The sequence below is a fragment of the Toxorhynchites rutilus genome, chromosome 2 (assembly GCF_029784135.1).
Source record: "Toxorhynchites rutilus septentrionalis strain SRP chromosome 2, ASM2978413v1, whole genome shotgun sequence".
Taxonomy (NCBI): Eukaryota; Metazoa; Arthropoda; class Insecta; order Diptera; family Culicidae; genus Toxorhynchites; species Toxorhynchites rutilus.
The window spans coordinates 17,743,795-17,759,827 of record NC_073745.1 but is presented as its reverse complement, the minus strand read 5'-3'; the positions used below and the strand labels follow the sequence as shown (position 1 = coordinate 17,759,827).

Sequence of the window (16,033 nt, the reverse complement as noted above, 5' to 3'; positions counted from 1 at the left end):
TCGACTCGCTGTGGGATGAATAGGTATACATGAAACATCGGTAGGTTTAGTGTTAATGAAGGAACGGATGTGACAACTACTAACTGCTACTTGCCCAATTATTTTCTAGATTTTAGTACATTAAACCGTTGACCTTAAAAAGTTGTTTTACTTATTTTATTTTCTAGCTTTTAGTAAATTATCTTTATCATTAGTATACTTCTCTACAATAAAACCATTCGACTTTTTTTTAAATTTTCATTTCTTACCTAATTTTTCCGGAATATTTTTATGATGTACTGTATTCTATAAGTCACATCATTTCATTTGATACCAATATTGAGTGGATTGCAAAAAAATACATAGTCGACCATTTTGTAGCGACGACCTTTTAGAATTTATGTTGTTCATAATGTAGTGTATTCTCCACGTCATGCCATTCAGCCATTTTTTAGCGGCGGCCAATTTGAATTTTTCAAGATCATGGAATACGCAGTTTTATAATGGCAGTAGAAATAAAGGTATGTTCCAAATTTCAGATGAATCAGTGATCAGGAACGGGGTCAAATTTCAATTAATGTGGAACAACCTTACACATACTCAAACGTACATACAAACAGGATAATCTGAATGTTACCATTAAAAAGCATTTGTTTATTTGGGAACTGCGGCCATTTTGGATTTGGATTTTTATGATCTACTGTGTTCTACCAGTCGAGCAATGATACCCAAATTGATGGGGTTTTGAAGAAGAATATGGCGGCATGTTGTGGTGGTGGCCATTTTGGATTTGCATTTTTCATAAATACCTGTGTTCTACTAGTCAAGCCCTTTCATTTGATATTCATATTGGCTACTCAATATGGAATTTTCAAAATTATTCAAAATATCCGAAAATCAAAAATAAAATACTCCGGACAAACGAGTCTAAAATTCCGGATACTCGAATCCCGGATAATCGAGTCTCCGGTTAATCGAGTCGGACCTGTAATGGTGTACATGGAGTACGTATTGTTTATGTGTGTAATGAACAAAGCAGGAGCTCTCTGTTTTTTTTAAGAAAATTTAAGTTATCAGGTTTTCAGTTTAAAGCCAAGTCAATCGTTTCTCCTATCATTTATAAAGATTTTTGTCGTAATCAAAAATATAAAGTTACAGAGCTTTTCACGGGATAATTTTATTACTTTATTATCTCCAACAAGATTATGAAAAAAATCTCAATTTTCGAAGAACACAGCTTCCGTTGATTACGTAGAAATGTTGACTAATGTTCAAGGTAATATCAACATTACATAGTGCATTTTTTTCATCAGAATAATTCCCATGCCATGGAAAAGTTCGTCTTCAATGTTTTCATTGAGTTCCCGAAATAGTACCCGTTTGTTTACTCCTTCGCAGCACATGTGGTCACCACAAAACATGTGCACAGAGAGAACAACAACGTCATCGCAAAAAGGGGACCTATTTTTACGATCCATCGTTCTCTGGTCGACGCCGCTAGACGCACCACACGACGGCAAGCGTCATGTCAACAATACGTGAATCGTGAATCCACCCCGAACTTACTAGCGTTCGCTTACGAACGCGTGTTTAATGACTTTTTGTTCGATTTACGAAATTAGAAAGAAAACATGTTTTTTCGTCCCCTCTGTCTCCATTCCCCATTCGGATCGAGATCGGATTGATAAAATTGCGTAATATGGTGGGTGGTACTTACCGCACTTGAAGCATCCTTTGTGCCATTTGTGTCCACCGGCGACTCGTTCCTCAGCGGCGTACACCGACTTGCCGCACTTGGGACACTTTGGGTTTTCAGCTGGCTTGAAAGGCATCTTTGCTGCTGTTGTTGTTGTTTGTTGACGGTTACTTCTAAGATAAGGACTATCGGCGCTTTAAAATAAACTCCTCGGGGTTCACTCACACACACAATTTATCGGCTCGACGCAAGAGATCTTACTCTTCGACCTAGATTTCGATGTTCGAGTTCACAAGTACACCCACGCACAACCACGATTACGTAGCCGGGCGAATTGATAAAGGGAAAAGAAAATTATAAATCCTCGTTTCTAAGGTGATGCAATAACGGTAGGTTGATGGAGCGGGGCACACTCGGAGTCTAGCACTTTCGACGATGTTATGGTTACAAAAACTATTCTTCTGGAGGGCTCGCGAACTAATCTTTTTGCGTTTTGTGGGTTTCCGTTTTCTCTGTGGCTAGTTTCTTTTCATCCAGGAGATCCACTATCGTAGAGGCAGAAAGGTGAACGAGCGAGGGGCCGTTTGAGCGATCCTTACATTGCACAACCGATGGAGAGCACCGCGTAGAAAGTACTGCGGTCCGGTCGCACTCGCTGGGATCATTGCGTGACGAGCGAATTAGACGAGAGTCGTTGCGTAACAGCAAGGAGGCTTAGACGAGATTTCGAGCCGAACGTGAAAAACAGATTCACCGCCGTGTGAGTATGTCAACAATGGATTTCCACCGGCGAACGCACTGCACTCGATGCAGTTGCTAAAAATAAGACTAGGTGGATACGCTGGTAAACGACAAAACGTTGCCACGGTGGTTACCATGCGTGTCGTTTGGCGGTATCTTGCAACACTGTTGCCAGTGGCCAAATCTGTAATGGCGTGTGAAGCGAACTCATTAGCGTCTGAACCACCTGTCGCTGCTGCTGGGCGGCAACCATAGCGCGCGCGTTCTGCTTCTTGACTTATTGCAGCTGGTGAGTTCGGAGACAGAAAATCTGAATTTTGTGCGTCCACTTCAGTTACCTTTCCCCCGGTAATGAGTGGTGAGAAACGTGGCTCACAAAAATGTTAATTAGTGTTCGAGTTAATTAGCGTGCGAGTCTATCACATAAATTCGACAAATTGTAAAACAACATATAGAACAGCAGAACTACAGAGGAACCTGGTGCATCATTGGAGCATCAATCAACAAACGCGCAAACGGGTGGAGTCGATTGCAAGGCATTGTGGTGCTTTGCCAAGCTGGTTACATATTAATAACTGTGAAAAGTTTGAATAATCCACTATAAAGAAAAGATTGGAATAAAGATGCCACCTATCATGACCGTTTAATTGCTGGATGCCCGTCAATATTAACAGAAGAATTTTCGAGATCAGTGATGCCAGTTTAGAGTAAAGGAAAAACAAAAACAACGATAGTCAATATTTCACTGCAGCCTGCTAGATCGTTGATCGAGAGTGAAAATGATTTTTGCAAGAAAGACTCTAAAGGAACTGTTTAGTGCATTGGTAAGTGGTTTTTACACTCTCATGACCCTGACCCAAGCAAAATTTTGCCAATATTCAAAAAAATCATTAGTGCTCAGAAAATATGCTTTTTTAGATGCTATTCTGTCTCAGAGCTTGGGTGAGCGGAAACAAGAGTTATTCCTGATTCACGGAAGGTGCCTAAAATTGTGTTTAAGTATGTGTTTTTTAGTATCGAATGAGTCATGTGCCTCGATAGTTATACTCTCAGCTTGTATACTTAATTACGAGTTTGCGCTGGCCGGATGATCAAGGCCCTTTAAAGAAAAATCTAGACAACTAAATTTGTGGAAATACTTAGAATTTAAATAAAACATCGTAACAAGGAAAAAAATACAAGCGATGGAAAAATTATGACCATTCTAACATTCAAAAAATTCTACTAAAGGATGATAACTTTAACTTTTAAAACTATAACATCATGATCTTTTTTATTGTCAATGTCTGTTCATTATTATTACAAGAAAAAAATATTCGTTCGATTAAACGCAGTGTTTGGATTTCGATCAAAATCGAATGATACACAATGTGTCATGCAAGTAACCTCTCACGAACATGTAACCAAATATGAGAGGATCATGCAGATACTAGCATGAATGACAGTAATCACTTGTGTTACACTAAATGATTAAACCAAGAGAGGAACGGAGACTGTTGTTTGCATATTCGAGCTGTATCAAACATCGCAAACCATTTTCGAAGCCTGTATACAAGTTTGAACCGCATATATCGTCCCGCTCTACTAAAGCGAATTCCACTGCACAGACAAGTGCAAAGCAATAAATGATACAAGAAAAATTACGTCATCATTCGGTCACTATTTGCGGAGAGCAACGAATGGGAAAAGAGAGCGGTGTTGCTAGTAGAACTATGCGGTCTATGTGAATATACATATTTCAAGGGATAGCGGCGTTAAAAATGGAAAATGTGATCTGTCCACCCTTCCCTTAGCTTCTATCGAGGTAAATAATCATATAGTTTGCACTCTCTGAGACCTCAAAATCAGGATCTGCTATATTAGCTGAATATGAATCATTCCCTTTGCGTAGTCCGTACGATCCTGCTGTTTCATGATGCATGGAAAGGTCGATATGCATGTGTTAGAGGCAAAGAAGAAAATAAACTTTCTGCACCGAAAGCGTATATGATGGTTTTGCTTGCGTGCCGGTGTATCATGAAGTGCGAACCGATGCAGAGTTGTCTCGTTCTCTTTTGTGTCGTGATTTGCAGCACGTAACAACAAAAGATTGCCGCTTGGGGAAATGATTTGTGTATGATCATATTATACTACATCTACGAATGTAAAAAAATCAAGTTTGAACATAACTTTGAACAGAAAGTGATGCTGTACCTTGCCATTTCTGAGAGGGATATTTCTGAGCCATGGGTCAAGATTAGCTATCAATCAAGATGTGTATCAGAACGAATGTTTGGAGAACATTTAGATTCCATTTTTCCGAAAACGTCATGTAAATTGTGTGTTTATATGTGTTTTGGCATGATAAACCATCGTGTGTTTTAGTGTAGCTGGTAACAGAATTGTTACGGATCCAGGATAACTAAAAATAAATTGAAATAATCAAATATCCAATTTGTAGCGCAACGCGCATTTGAAAAACAAAATAATGCCAGCAGAAGGAAACCACATGTTCCCTTTTCTTTTTTTCAATTGATCTATATAGCTTCCAAGGTAAGCGCGCCAGAGATAGCGCATAAGATCAAGGAATAGGAGTAAGTATTTATTGCCGGCAATTAGCTAGATGTTTCCCACTTGAACCTTTTACGTGGAAAGCATGTTTTGATAAGACACAAAGCGAGAGCGCTGTATGCGCCACTCGAGAGGTGATAAAAATTGTTTTGTTTAGGTCTCGCCCATTTATCGCGCACGGAATGAGCGCGTAGTGAAGGATAAGGACAGGAAAATATAGATAGGGATTCCTTTGCTGGCAATCGGCAATAGTTCGTAAAATCTTAACCAAATTGAGCTTCTTTGACGATAACGAAGAACGGAAACAAGTAAGATGAATTTTATGTAGCAAACAGGCAGGCAGATAATCGATGTGTTTTCGGTTATCTGAGTAGGAAAAGGAGATCTTTTCTCTCCCTTTTAATTTTAAGCTAGAGTAAGAATTCATGTAGATATAGTCCGGATTCTTATTCAATAAGTTAGTTCAATTTTGTTGGTTCATGATAGCAACGAAATAAACAGTTTAATTTTGGAAGCAAATCAGCACGTATTCATATCTCAAAATCACGTTAACCATTAGGGTCGAGTCAGCAAGGAGTTAAAAAACACTGGTAAGAATAACAGAGCAAATCCCAAACCGAAAAGCAAACAACTTATTTCACTCGGACGGAATATTCTGGAACCGTCGGATTCTGAAGAGTTGGTGGCTGTCCTAGACGGGATTGGCAGAAGTCTAGGGACTTAGCCCTTAAGCGACTCCTGAAGGCAAGATTTCGAAAAGTAACAAAATTCCAGGGAAATAAATTCTCTGGTTAGCGAGTACTTTGAATCGGTCGGCAACGACAAACACAAAACTCACAAAAAAGTGTTTTCTGATGTTTTACTGGAATAAAAACAGGCCGAAAAGTTCAACTTTTTTTGTGATGCGGATAAAACGGACATATGGTGTGAGTAAGACAGGTAGTGTAATATGACCTTAGAGATGAACCAGCCTTTGGCTGAAAATCTCTTTAATAAAGAAAGAAAAAAAAGGTAGTGTGATATTCGAATCGTTGAAGTTTATCGCTCGCAAGAGAAACAATTTTATTCACCAAGGTTATGAAATCATCATTTTAAATGTTTGTCAAATGTTGAACAACCGAATTCATGCACCTGGAAATGATACCACGGTACCTAGAGTTTCTAATACCACAGAACAAGATTATCCATTATCTACGGTGTCTTCTTCTAACCGGTTGTCAATAATATAGAGTGGTTCAAAAACAGAAGTATTCCCCCAAATTCGGGAGGAATAGAAAAATCGGTGAGTTGAATCACATTTTTGGTTTTGATTATTGCAAGTGGTAGGACTTTTGGCTGGATGACTGAACAGATGTCTACGCAAAAGCATTCGTTTGACCATGCTGTGATGCAATAACCTGCGAGAATAAACCGTTTTTTTTTTAGTTTAAGAATGTTTATATTCTTGCGAGTATTCTTCCAGAAGAAGCACAGGAAAAATTGACAAGGAAATTCGATGATCCCATTAGAGTCATACCTTTTCCTCTAGAGCCGTCAGTGGATAAAAATAACAACAGCAAGATCTTACTGAAAACATTCTGTATAATTAATAGCAAAACACAATAATATTTTACAGATGAACTGTGGTTTATTCCTATTTTTCACTCACTACGCATACGAGGTTGACTATCTGAAATGTTCAAACAATACAATATTAATGTTCAGCACTATTATACGCTTTAGATTTGACATGAACGTGGATTTAAAATTTATGGTTCACGAAAATAAAAAGCTTTAAAACCATTTATTGACAAAGAAATATTAAATGTGCTGTGAAAAATTGGAATCCCATCAGATTATTATTTATAGAGAAATGGTCATTTAATATGTAATAAAGCTCACATCAGTTTCAGTGATAGCCCAACTCGGAACGATTTTGTGATTACGGTACGACATGAAAAAGATCTTTTTGATATCTATGGCAATTTATTTGGATTTCAATACCAAAACACTCGTATCGATATTCTTATGAAAAGCAAGTTCAAAAGTACGTGTAAATCCAAGAATTTTCTCACGATAGTTTCGTGAGAATCTACCGTTTTCTGATCGAAATTTTCTACACGACGCAAATCTGAACATATTTTGGTTAGGATCGTCGAGTTAATAAGCAAGGTCGGATGCGCTTTGCAAAAAAAAAAAAATCACGACAAGCCGTTGGAAGTCTTAAATGTATTACGTGAACAAGTGCATAAATGTTGAAACTGCTCAACAGTAAATAGAATGTGTCATATTATAGTAAAAAAACAACGAAGAGTTTCACAAACAGATTTACGACATAATGGTCATAGATTCATCGAGAATTTTTGTGAACATAGGAAAAGCCCTTGCTGAAAATGTGAAATGTAGAATGTCTATACCGAACGCATCGAAGAAAATGTTTTTTTTAGTTACCGTTGAATTAAGCTCTCCAAAAGACCACCTCGGAGCCGATTCCACGATATTCGGGCAATATCCGTAGGAAAATGATTTTCGTAACAAATCTGATATATTCAATGCTAGGAAATGCTCGAAATGATATGGATCATCGGTGCTTTAAAAGTTGATTGTACAAATTGGTATAGTTCTTTTCCAACCCGAAATTGTTGTTATGAAGTAACAAAATCATTTCAATCACAAATAGACTTAGATGTAGTTCAAAGCAATAATAATGAACTACTTTGACAGGATAATGAGACACCTATGAGTATTTGAGCTTCAAATATTGTGTCGAGTTCATTTTTATGACGGCCACAAAAATGTTAAACAAACTGAGAGTGAATTTTTAACTATTTTACCATAATTTTACTTTACCTTATATCACACTCATAACACTGGAGAAACGACTGTTGATAAATCAATTTGAAATTCAACTTCAATGTTTCAATCCATTTGCAATGATGACCACAAGTTATTAAAACTGGCAGCACTGAAATTGGGGACTTCGCTAACATGGAAAAGCTTCTTAAATTTGTGGGTAGTTTTAGTTTGGCTGCCCAATTTCCAACTGAATACTAAGCTTTCCGTAAAATGTATTATAACAATAACTTAATAAAAATGTTATTGAATTTATTTTAATCAATATCGAGAAAAAAAACACTGAGATAAATGTGCCAATGAAGGAAAAAACTTTCCGTTTGAACTCTGGATGTGATAGTTATCAAAAGCTAGATGTAATAAAGGATGACCAAGTAGAACAAAAGAATAACAAATTCAGTTCAATTTGAGTCAGAAGATTATTGGGAGTTTCAAATTGTACATAATTCTCAGAAAATGCATCCTTTTGTTTATAAAAAAATCGGTTTATTTGAATATTTATTATGCGGTCTGCAATATTTTTTTATTAATAATGTATTGTCGATTTCCAGTAAATCAATAATGAAACGAGCTGAGCAATATATCGTTTCGCTTGTTTTTTTTATTGGTTTAATGTATAGATCATCTTAGAAATAAATCAAGCTGTTCAAAATGAATAACTTTCATGCGTAAATTATTAATGCATATTCGAAAGATTTTTACTGATTTATATTGTTGTGACATTCAATGTCCTCTGAATATTATTCAAATGAAAAATTCAGTCCCTCTCAATTAAAATATTTCTCCAAACCACATTCCACTGGCACGTTGCAAACTAATAAACTTTCTGTAAGCAGCACTCACTCATCGTTAATTTTTGGGCAGATTAAGATTCTCCTCATCACCGTAAATGTGTCTTTCCTTACCATGGGTAAATAATTGAGTTGAAATTTTCCACTTCGTCCAGAAATAAAACAGAAACTCTCACCTCACCAGACCCACACACTAAAAATAGCTTTTCTCCGATGCATTGTAAATGACACAGTTTGCCACCGGACGAAAATTTTCAGCTACCGGCGATTGCATAATTTTGGAAAAATTTTCGCTTTTTTTCGCTATCTGCTTCTCCCAGTCTCCAGTCGGTATTGATACACCAAGTGTCTCCATCGGTTTGCTATTTTGTTCGATCACATAAATCGCTCGTTCACTCCATCGTTTCTGCACATTGTTAATTATAACGATGATGATCGTTGTATGTTTGCAATTCATTATTTATATTCTCTAACTTTCTTTATTGCACTCGTGAATTCAAACCACAAGAAAACACTTTCCCTCGTTGTCCTTTAACTTTTGTACTGTCACTTTCCTCCAGAAGAATAGCTGTCACATTCCATAATTGGCAACTTTTCACAGAGTTCACTGGAAGCAAATCTTCTCCGCATAAGTCCAACCTTCAAAACCAACTGTCGGTTCGTTCGATATGAAACGAAAAAAAATGTGTTCGATTCCTAGAACTCGCAATAGAGTTTCTCAGCGCACCGTATCTCGATTGGTACCGATCGAGACGAGAGATCCTTGCAGACTGACCGCACCTTGGCTCGACACAGCACAACGAAGGAAACCCTCGCAGTTGGAACAGTTCATACACAAAGCACAGACCTCCCGACCCCTCTTCGGCCCGGTATGGCTAGACTTTTGGCCCCGCTAATGGCTATCACTGTCTCGGAAAACTTACTCTCTCTCCACCACGGAATATCTCTGACTACCAACCGTTCTACTTCGAATGATTGAATGGGGTAGCGTGCACTCGGTAGTCTATGTATCGGATTGCACACGGCACGCTGCCACTTTTTACGGCCATACGGTTATTTGCCCCCCTCGGGGTCTCCCTGGGTGCGAACAGGAGTTGGGTGCTGGGTTGCACCAATACACGCAGAAAGAGAAAACCAAATACATGGTCGTCTTTGCCGCCGCTAAGGTAATCAGCCGAATTCTTAGCACCTCATAAAAATGTGAAATATAACTATCGGCAGGGGCATGTTGCGATAGCCTTTGGAGTCCTTTCATTATGTTCACTCATTATGCTGTGATTTCCAGTAGATTTTCCATTTTCCTTCATTTCGAACTCTTCGAATTAGATGAAATCATTCAAAATTGATCAAATCAAGCAATGTAACGAGAATTTTACATCGAATGGAATTTTCTCTAAAATACAAAGCTCTGAATCAGAGGGACACTATGAATCTACGAATACTTTTTTCGAAGTGAAATCGAATGCCATTTGTACTGATACACTGCGTTTCATAACTATTTCCACCACGCCATTTTCCTGAGTTTCCACAGATATGCATGAAGTCGGTTGAATTGAAGTATATAGTGTAGGATATAATAACTATCTTCATTTATAAGACTGGCCATTTCAACTTTATTGTTGTGTCCTGACGCGAAACATAAAAAAAAAAAAATTAAATTCCAGTGTTTCATAATTATAGAACCAGATGGGAAAGCTCTCACTCTTTTACAAATTTAACGTCAATTTCACATAAATTACAATAAGTTTCTAATTCGTAGGTCATCTTAAGTTCTCAACCAGTTCAAATAACCTATTCGGGGTGGTTTTGACCAAGCTGCGCCATGTTGTAGTGTGTATTTCGTTCTACGCAGAGGATACTGCTCGTTTAAGCGTTTCATTTACTAGTCGTACGATCACTCCTCATAAGTTCTTGACATTGGTAAACAAGCTGACCAGTCCAGAATCTGAAGCTCTTATTCATTAAACCATGCCACGACTTTCCGGATTTTATGGATTAATGCGAAATTACCCAATAGTCACATTGTTTTTGATGCAAAAACAGTAGTAAATGATTCTGACTGTTGGTGATAAGCTATCTAAACCTGACGTTTTTGGATAATTTTTTCCCCAATCATAAAAATCCCATCTTCAAAGCTGCGGGTCCAAAAACTAATATGTGAGATAATCACATGGGTTTCACTATTTCAGGTGAACTTCTCTGATGGAAAGAAATTCAACTTGCATGAAACTTCTTCATACTGGAAGGACTTCCGGATCGTGTCATGCAATTTTTCAACTCGTAACTTTCCAGGCGGCTGTTTTAGGGGTTTGAGGAAAATATTTTCAAAAAGGACTGGTTCAGACAGCTTTTCATGAACATGAATACACAGTCTGAAGTGCAATGAAATACTTCAGAATCATTTACTTCTGTTTTGCCATGAAAAACCCCGAGATAATTGACGAATTTACGCAAAGCTGAATCAGCTCATGCGACACCTACATTAGAACTCAGAACTACAAAAGTGAGGGTGCTTGTTTATTTTACGCATTGAAAAGCAAGATTCGGTGGTGATTATTCATTTTATTTCAATTTAGATTCATTTCAGCCATTAAATGTCGTCAGTATATGGTAAGAAAGTTGGAGTTTTGTATATTTACGATGGTTTCACACGCGATTTGACCAAAGTCATAGATAATCCTCGAAAATTTTAAGTTTGATAATGCATACCGGTTATTGATACTATGGATATTTGCGATGAAATCGATATCATATCAAATTGGCTGATATAATTGATTATGTAGAGGTCGATACGAGAAGGATTTGCAGTATTTTTAGCGCAAAACACCTTATTCATCGTTTACTTAGTTGAAAAAAATTAAAGTTACAATACTCATAACAAGTCATTCCTTGTAATATACATAGCACATTGTAAAATGATGATTTTCTAACCTTTTCAGCATGGAAAGAATACATGAAACCGGGAAATTTGAAGATAAATTCTGATTTTTCTACAAAATTTGAACGAATTTCATACCAAAAAAACGAAACATCCTCATTTTACTCGCTGCGCCATCTGGTTGTAAATCCAACGTAAATTCGTCAATTGGGTAATTTGCCATCAATTCATAACATTCGGACGGCCTGGTATGGTTTAATGAATAGGGGCTTCAGATTTTGGTTTGTAAAATCTATAAAAACATATGGGGAGTGATCGTACGAATAGTAAATGCAGTTTACAAGCAGTATGAGAGATTTGAAGAACCTTAACGAGCAGTATCCTTTTCGTAGAACGAGATACACACTACAACAGGGCGCAGCTTTATCGAAACCACCTTGAATAAGTTATTAGAACTGATTGAGAACTAAAGATGTCCTAAGAATTAGAAACTTATTGTAATTCATGTGAAATTGACGTTAATATTGTAAGTGAGAGTGAGAGTTGTGAGAGTTTTTCCATCTTGTTCTATAGTTATAAAACACTGGAATTTTAGTTTTTTAAATATTTTGCGCGTGGACACAAAAATAAATTTCGATGGCCAGTCTCATAAATGAAGATAGTTATTATACCCTGTACTAAAGTGTGTGTGTAGAAATTTAATTTTTATGAATTATATCTTCAGCTTTCGCTTATAATCAGATAAGAGTGTATAGATCACGTTGGCCATGCTTCACTGTCAATTTTTCGTAAATTTGGAAAAATGTCGTCGAACGAAAAAGAGCGTCGTGAATTAATCCTGTACACTCATTTCGAGAATCCGGAGTTGTCACATCGGGACATCGGTAAGATGCTGGGAATCGTCCAATCCACGGTCAGCAGAGTACTAAAACGATACTTCGAGAACCTAACCATCGACCGGAAGGTGAAGAACGGCAAAAATGGATGCTCCGTCAGTGAAAAAGATCACAAGTGCGTAGTTAAGCAGTTTAGACGTGATCCGAGAAGTTCGGTCCGGGATGTCGCCAATAAGCTAAATTTGTCAAGTTCATTCATCCAGCGGACCAAGCAGCGGGAGGGCCTGCGTACATACAAGGTTCAGAAGGCTCCTAACCGCGACATGGTGGGGAAGACGCGAGCCCGGAAGCTGTACACCGAAATGCTGACGAAGCCGCATTGCCTGGTAATGGACGACGAAACCTACGTCAAAGCGGACTTTCGTCAGCTGCGGGCCTGTTGTTCTTCTCCGCAGAAGACAAATTCAGCGTTCCGGAGGAGATTCGCAAGCAGAAACTATCCAAGTTAGCCAAAAAGTACATGGTGTGGCAAGCGATCTGCTCTTGCGGAAAGCGGAGCGCCCCCTTCGTGATGACCGGCACGGTAAACGGGCAGGTTTACCTTAAGGAGTGCCTACAGAAGCGCTTACTACCACTATTGAAGCAGCACGAGGGCCCGACCATCTTCTGGCCGGATCTCGCTTCGTGCCACTATTCAAAGGACGTGTTGGAGTGGTACGAAGCCAACGGAGTCACCTTCGTGCCAAAGGAAATGAACCCGCCCAACGCGCCGGAGCTTCGCCCAATAGAGAAATATTGGGCGATTATGAAGCAGGCCCTCCGGAAGAACCCAAAAGTTGTCAAATCGGAGGCGGACTTCAAGAGAAAATGGATTTCTGTTAAAAAAAAAACTACAACCTGACGTTGTACAGAACCTTATGGACGGGGTAAAGAGGAAGGCGCGAGCATACGGGCTTGGGCTCGAAGTATGAATAAAAAGAAAATGCCTGTCTAAAATTTTCAAAAGGATCGGTCTACTGGGCGAATTTCTACAGCGTTTTTTCCGTGATGCGATTTGATGTGACACACCCTTTATATACTTCAATTCAACCGACTTCTTGGATATCTCTGGAAACCCAGAAAAATGGAGTGGGATATGTGTACCAATTATGGAGCACATATGTCACCAACTTGCATAAATTGGCGAATAAATACTCTATTTTAGTTCAAAAGTATACTTTTTCTAGCAGTTTGAACTCTGTTTTTGAAGATTTTACTGATATATCGATGATCAATTGACTAAATTGTATAAAAAACGTGTTTGAAAATGTCACTTCCATGTACCCATTATGGTAATAGTGTTCCTGAAGTTTCGCAATAAGTGTACCTGTTATGGTAATAGTCGGTGTCACATGGAAAAAGTGTTAATAGGATTCAGCTAATGCTTCAATAATAATTTTTAATTCAAAATATGCCTCTAAATCCCATTCCTAGTATACAATACTATGTCGTTGATTCTACACTTGACAAAAATTATGGGAATGACCGCGCAGTCGAAGTTTTTAAGTGATTTTTGAAACGCCGTAACTTTGTGAAAAACCCACACATGAAGATGGGATGTACATCATTTTAAAGCTTTATTTAAAGCTTCATGTTTTGAGATGTAATACTTGAATGCTTCTATCGTTTTGTGTGTAGGTGTAGTGGATAACAAAACTGGAAAGAATAAAATAGATTCTTTCTGTTTTTGATTTTGTAGATTATCACAGTGTTTTATTAACCAAGTCAATGGTAAATCCAATTAACCTTATCAATCAGCATTCATTTGGTTCCAAGAACGCTCCTGTAGGTCATTTTACTACTACAAGAAAAAGTTTTGATAGAATGAAAAATTTCCCTTTTTTCTAATGAATACTTTTTCAATAATGCGATTATACCCAATTCAGAAGGCAGTTTCGAAATTTCCAATTAATTCTGTACAATACTCATCATTTATTATTCATTATTCGGCAAATTTTGCCTAATAATGAATAATAAATGAATGCTTTTGCTTTGATCGATTCTCTTAATTTACTTTCTCTTACGATAACCATGGACATGTTGGAACATGGACAATAGAGTGCCAATGAATCTCGAATTTTCAAAGCGAACCTGATTAAAAATGTTGATTCCCAGGAAAAACTACCCTATGCAAAATATCAGCTCAATCGGACTTTATTTACTAATGTCGCACAGCGGTCAAAGTCTGAGTTTTTTGAAAACCGAAAAATCACCCAAGCGGGGAGTAAAGGAAATCGGGGTTTTCGAAAAAAAAAATTTGATGCCAAATGTCTTCAAATTACATGAAACGTCGAGATCTACTGTCATCTCGAAAATTTTTTTTTGTCCAAAATCGATACTCTGGGACTTAGGGACTTTCGGAATACGAGTAAAAACGTATGGTTTAGGGTGCCAATGGAAATCGTCATATCGATTTTTCATACGGGACTCATTTCGAAATGTTGATTTGCACGATAAAATACCCTCTGCAAAATATTGGCTCATACGGACTTCATTTACTATTGTAGCAGATCTCAAAATTTAAATTTTCTATAAATCGAAAAATCATCCAAGGTTTTAATTTTTTACTTATTACTCCCCCCTTGGGTGATTTTTTTTTGATTTTCAGAAAACTTAAATTTTGAGATCTGCGACAATAGTAAAGGAAGTCCGTTTGAGCCGTTTGAGCACATATTCAACTATTTTCGAACTGAATTTTTCAACTAAAGAACAATGTTTTGCATGGAAACAAGTACCAAAATCGACAAAAAAGAGATTTCTGATGTTAAAAAATCTTATTAGAGTCTTCAAAAATAAGATATGATTTCCAAACTAGTAAGAAACTCACTCGTATTACCAATATAGATATTATTGCGATGATAGGTACTTCTACCCTAGTTATGAAACGAAGTGTAGAATATTCATAATAACTCTCAAGATGATTACACCATTTGTTATGGACTTTATTTCCTTTTTGTTTGAAAAGCTTTCGAAAGAACAGATGTGTGCTTACCTGGAAAAATGGTAATTTTGTCGAACCGTTATGCAGGTTTCAGACAAAATCAGAGAGTGAGATATTGTTGTAGTGGTCAATGAGAAACAGAATGAGTTTCACAATTTTCTAGGGCTTTAGATATAAACACACATTTTCGTTTGTATTTTATTTTGGTATCCAGTTTCTATTTCTGGTATCCAGGTATAGAATTCATTTATTTCTTATTATAACCTATCCCAGCATTCAGTCACTGAATTGCGTTAACTCACTTCGAGTAAGCTGGCTGTGGCTTCAGGCGTGCCACGACATTTCTTTTTACTATGTACACAAACGATCTTCCAAATGTACTTTAACTTTGCTGTGCTCCAATCTTTGCAGATGATGTAAAGCTGATAGGTATCCATTCTAATATGAATATAGAAGAACAAAATTCGACTCATGGCTCATGCTGTTTGATTCAAGACTAACAGGAATTAGTGGTTTGCTTGTCGTGTTGAGTATTAAGGCCTACAATCTTGGTCTTGTCTAAAAAAATGGTTGTGTCACATTCACCCGAATAACATTCACCCAAAACACGTTTACCCGAAGCACCCGAATGTAACACATACCCGAATGTCATTTTCCTGAATGTAACAAATACACGAATGCAACATTCATCCAAATCAACATTTACCCGAATCTAACGTTTACCCGAATGAAGAATGAATAAATACGGCA

The 16,033-nt window shown here is 37.5% G+C and overlaps 1 protein-coding gene across 6 annotated transcripts in view; it reads right to left on the bottom strand.

Moving 5' to 3' along the window:
* The window catches only part of LOC129765367 (muscle LIM protein 1-like), a 36,467-nt gene extending 26,824 nt beyond the window's left edge, over positions 1-9,643 (bottom strand). For 3 of the 6 annotated variants that reach the window (XM_055765607.1, XM_055765611.1, XM_055765613.1), the window contains exons 1-2: positions 9,229-9,363; positions 1,697-1,944 (exon numbers count right to left, since the gene is read on the bottom strand). In XM_055765607.1, the coding sequence (XP_055621582.1) occupies positions 1,697-1,811 (115 nt within the window). In that variant the 5' untranslated portion in view covers positions 1,812-1,944; positions 9,229-9,363. Of the gene's footprint in view, positions 1-1,696; positions 1,945-9,228; positions 9,443-9,512 lie in introns of those variants that run through there. The other 3 variants (XM_055765608.1, XM_055765609.1, XM_055765610.1) reach the window with 3 other exon arrangements.
* Positions 9,644-16,033: the final 6,390 nt, after the last annotated feature.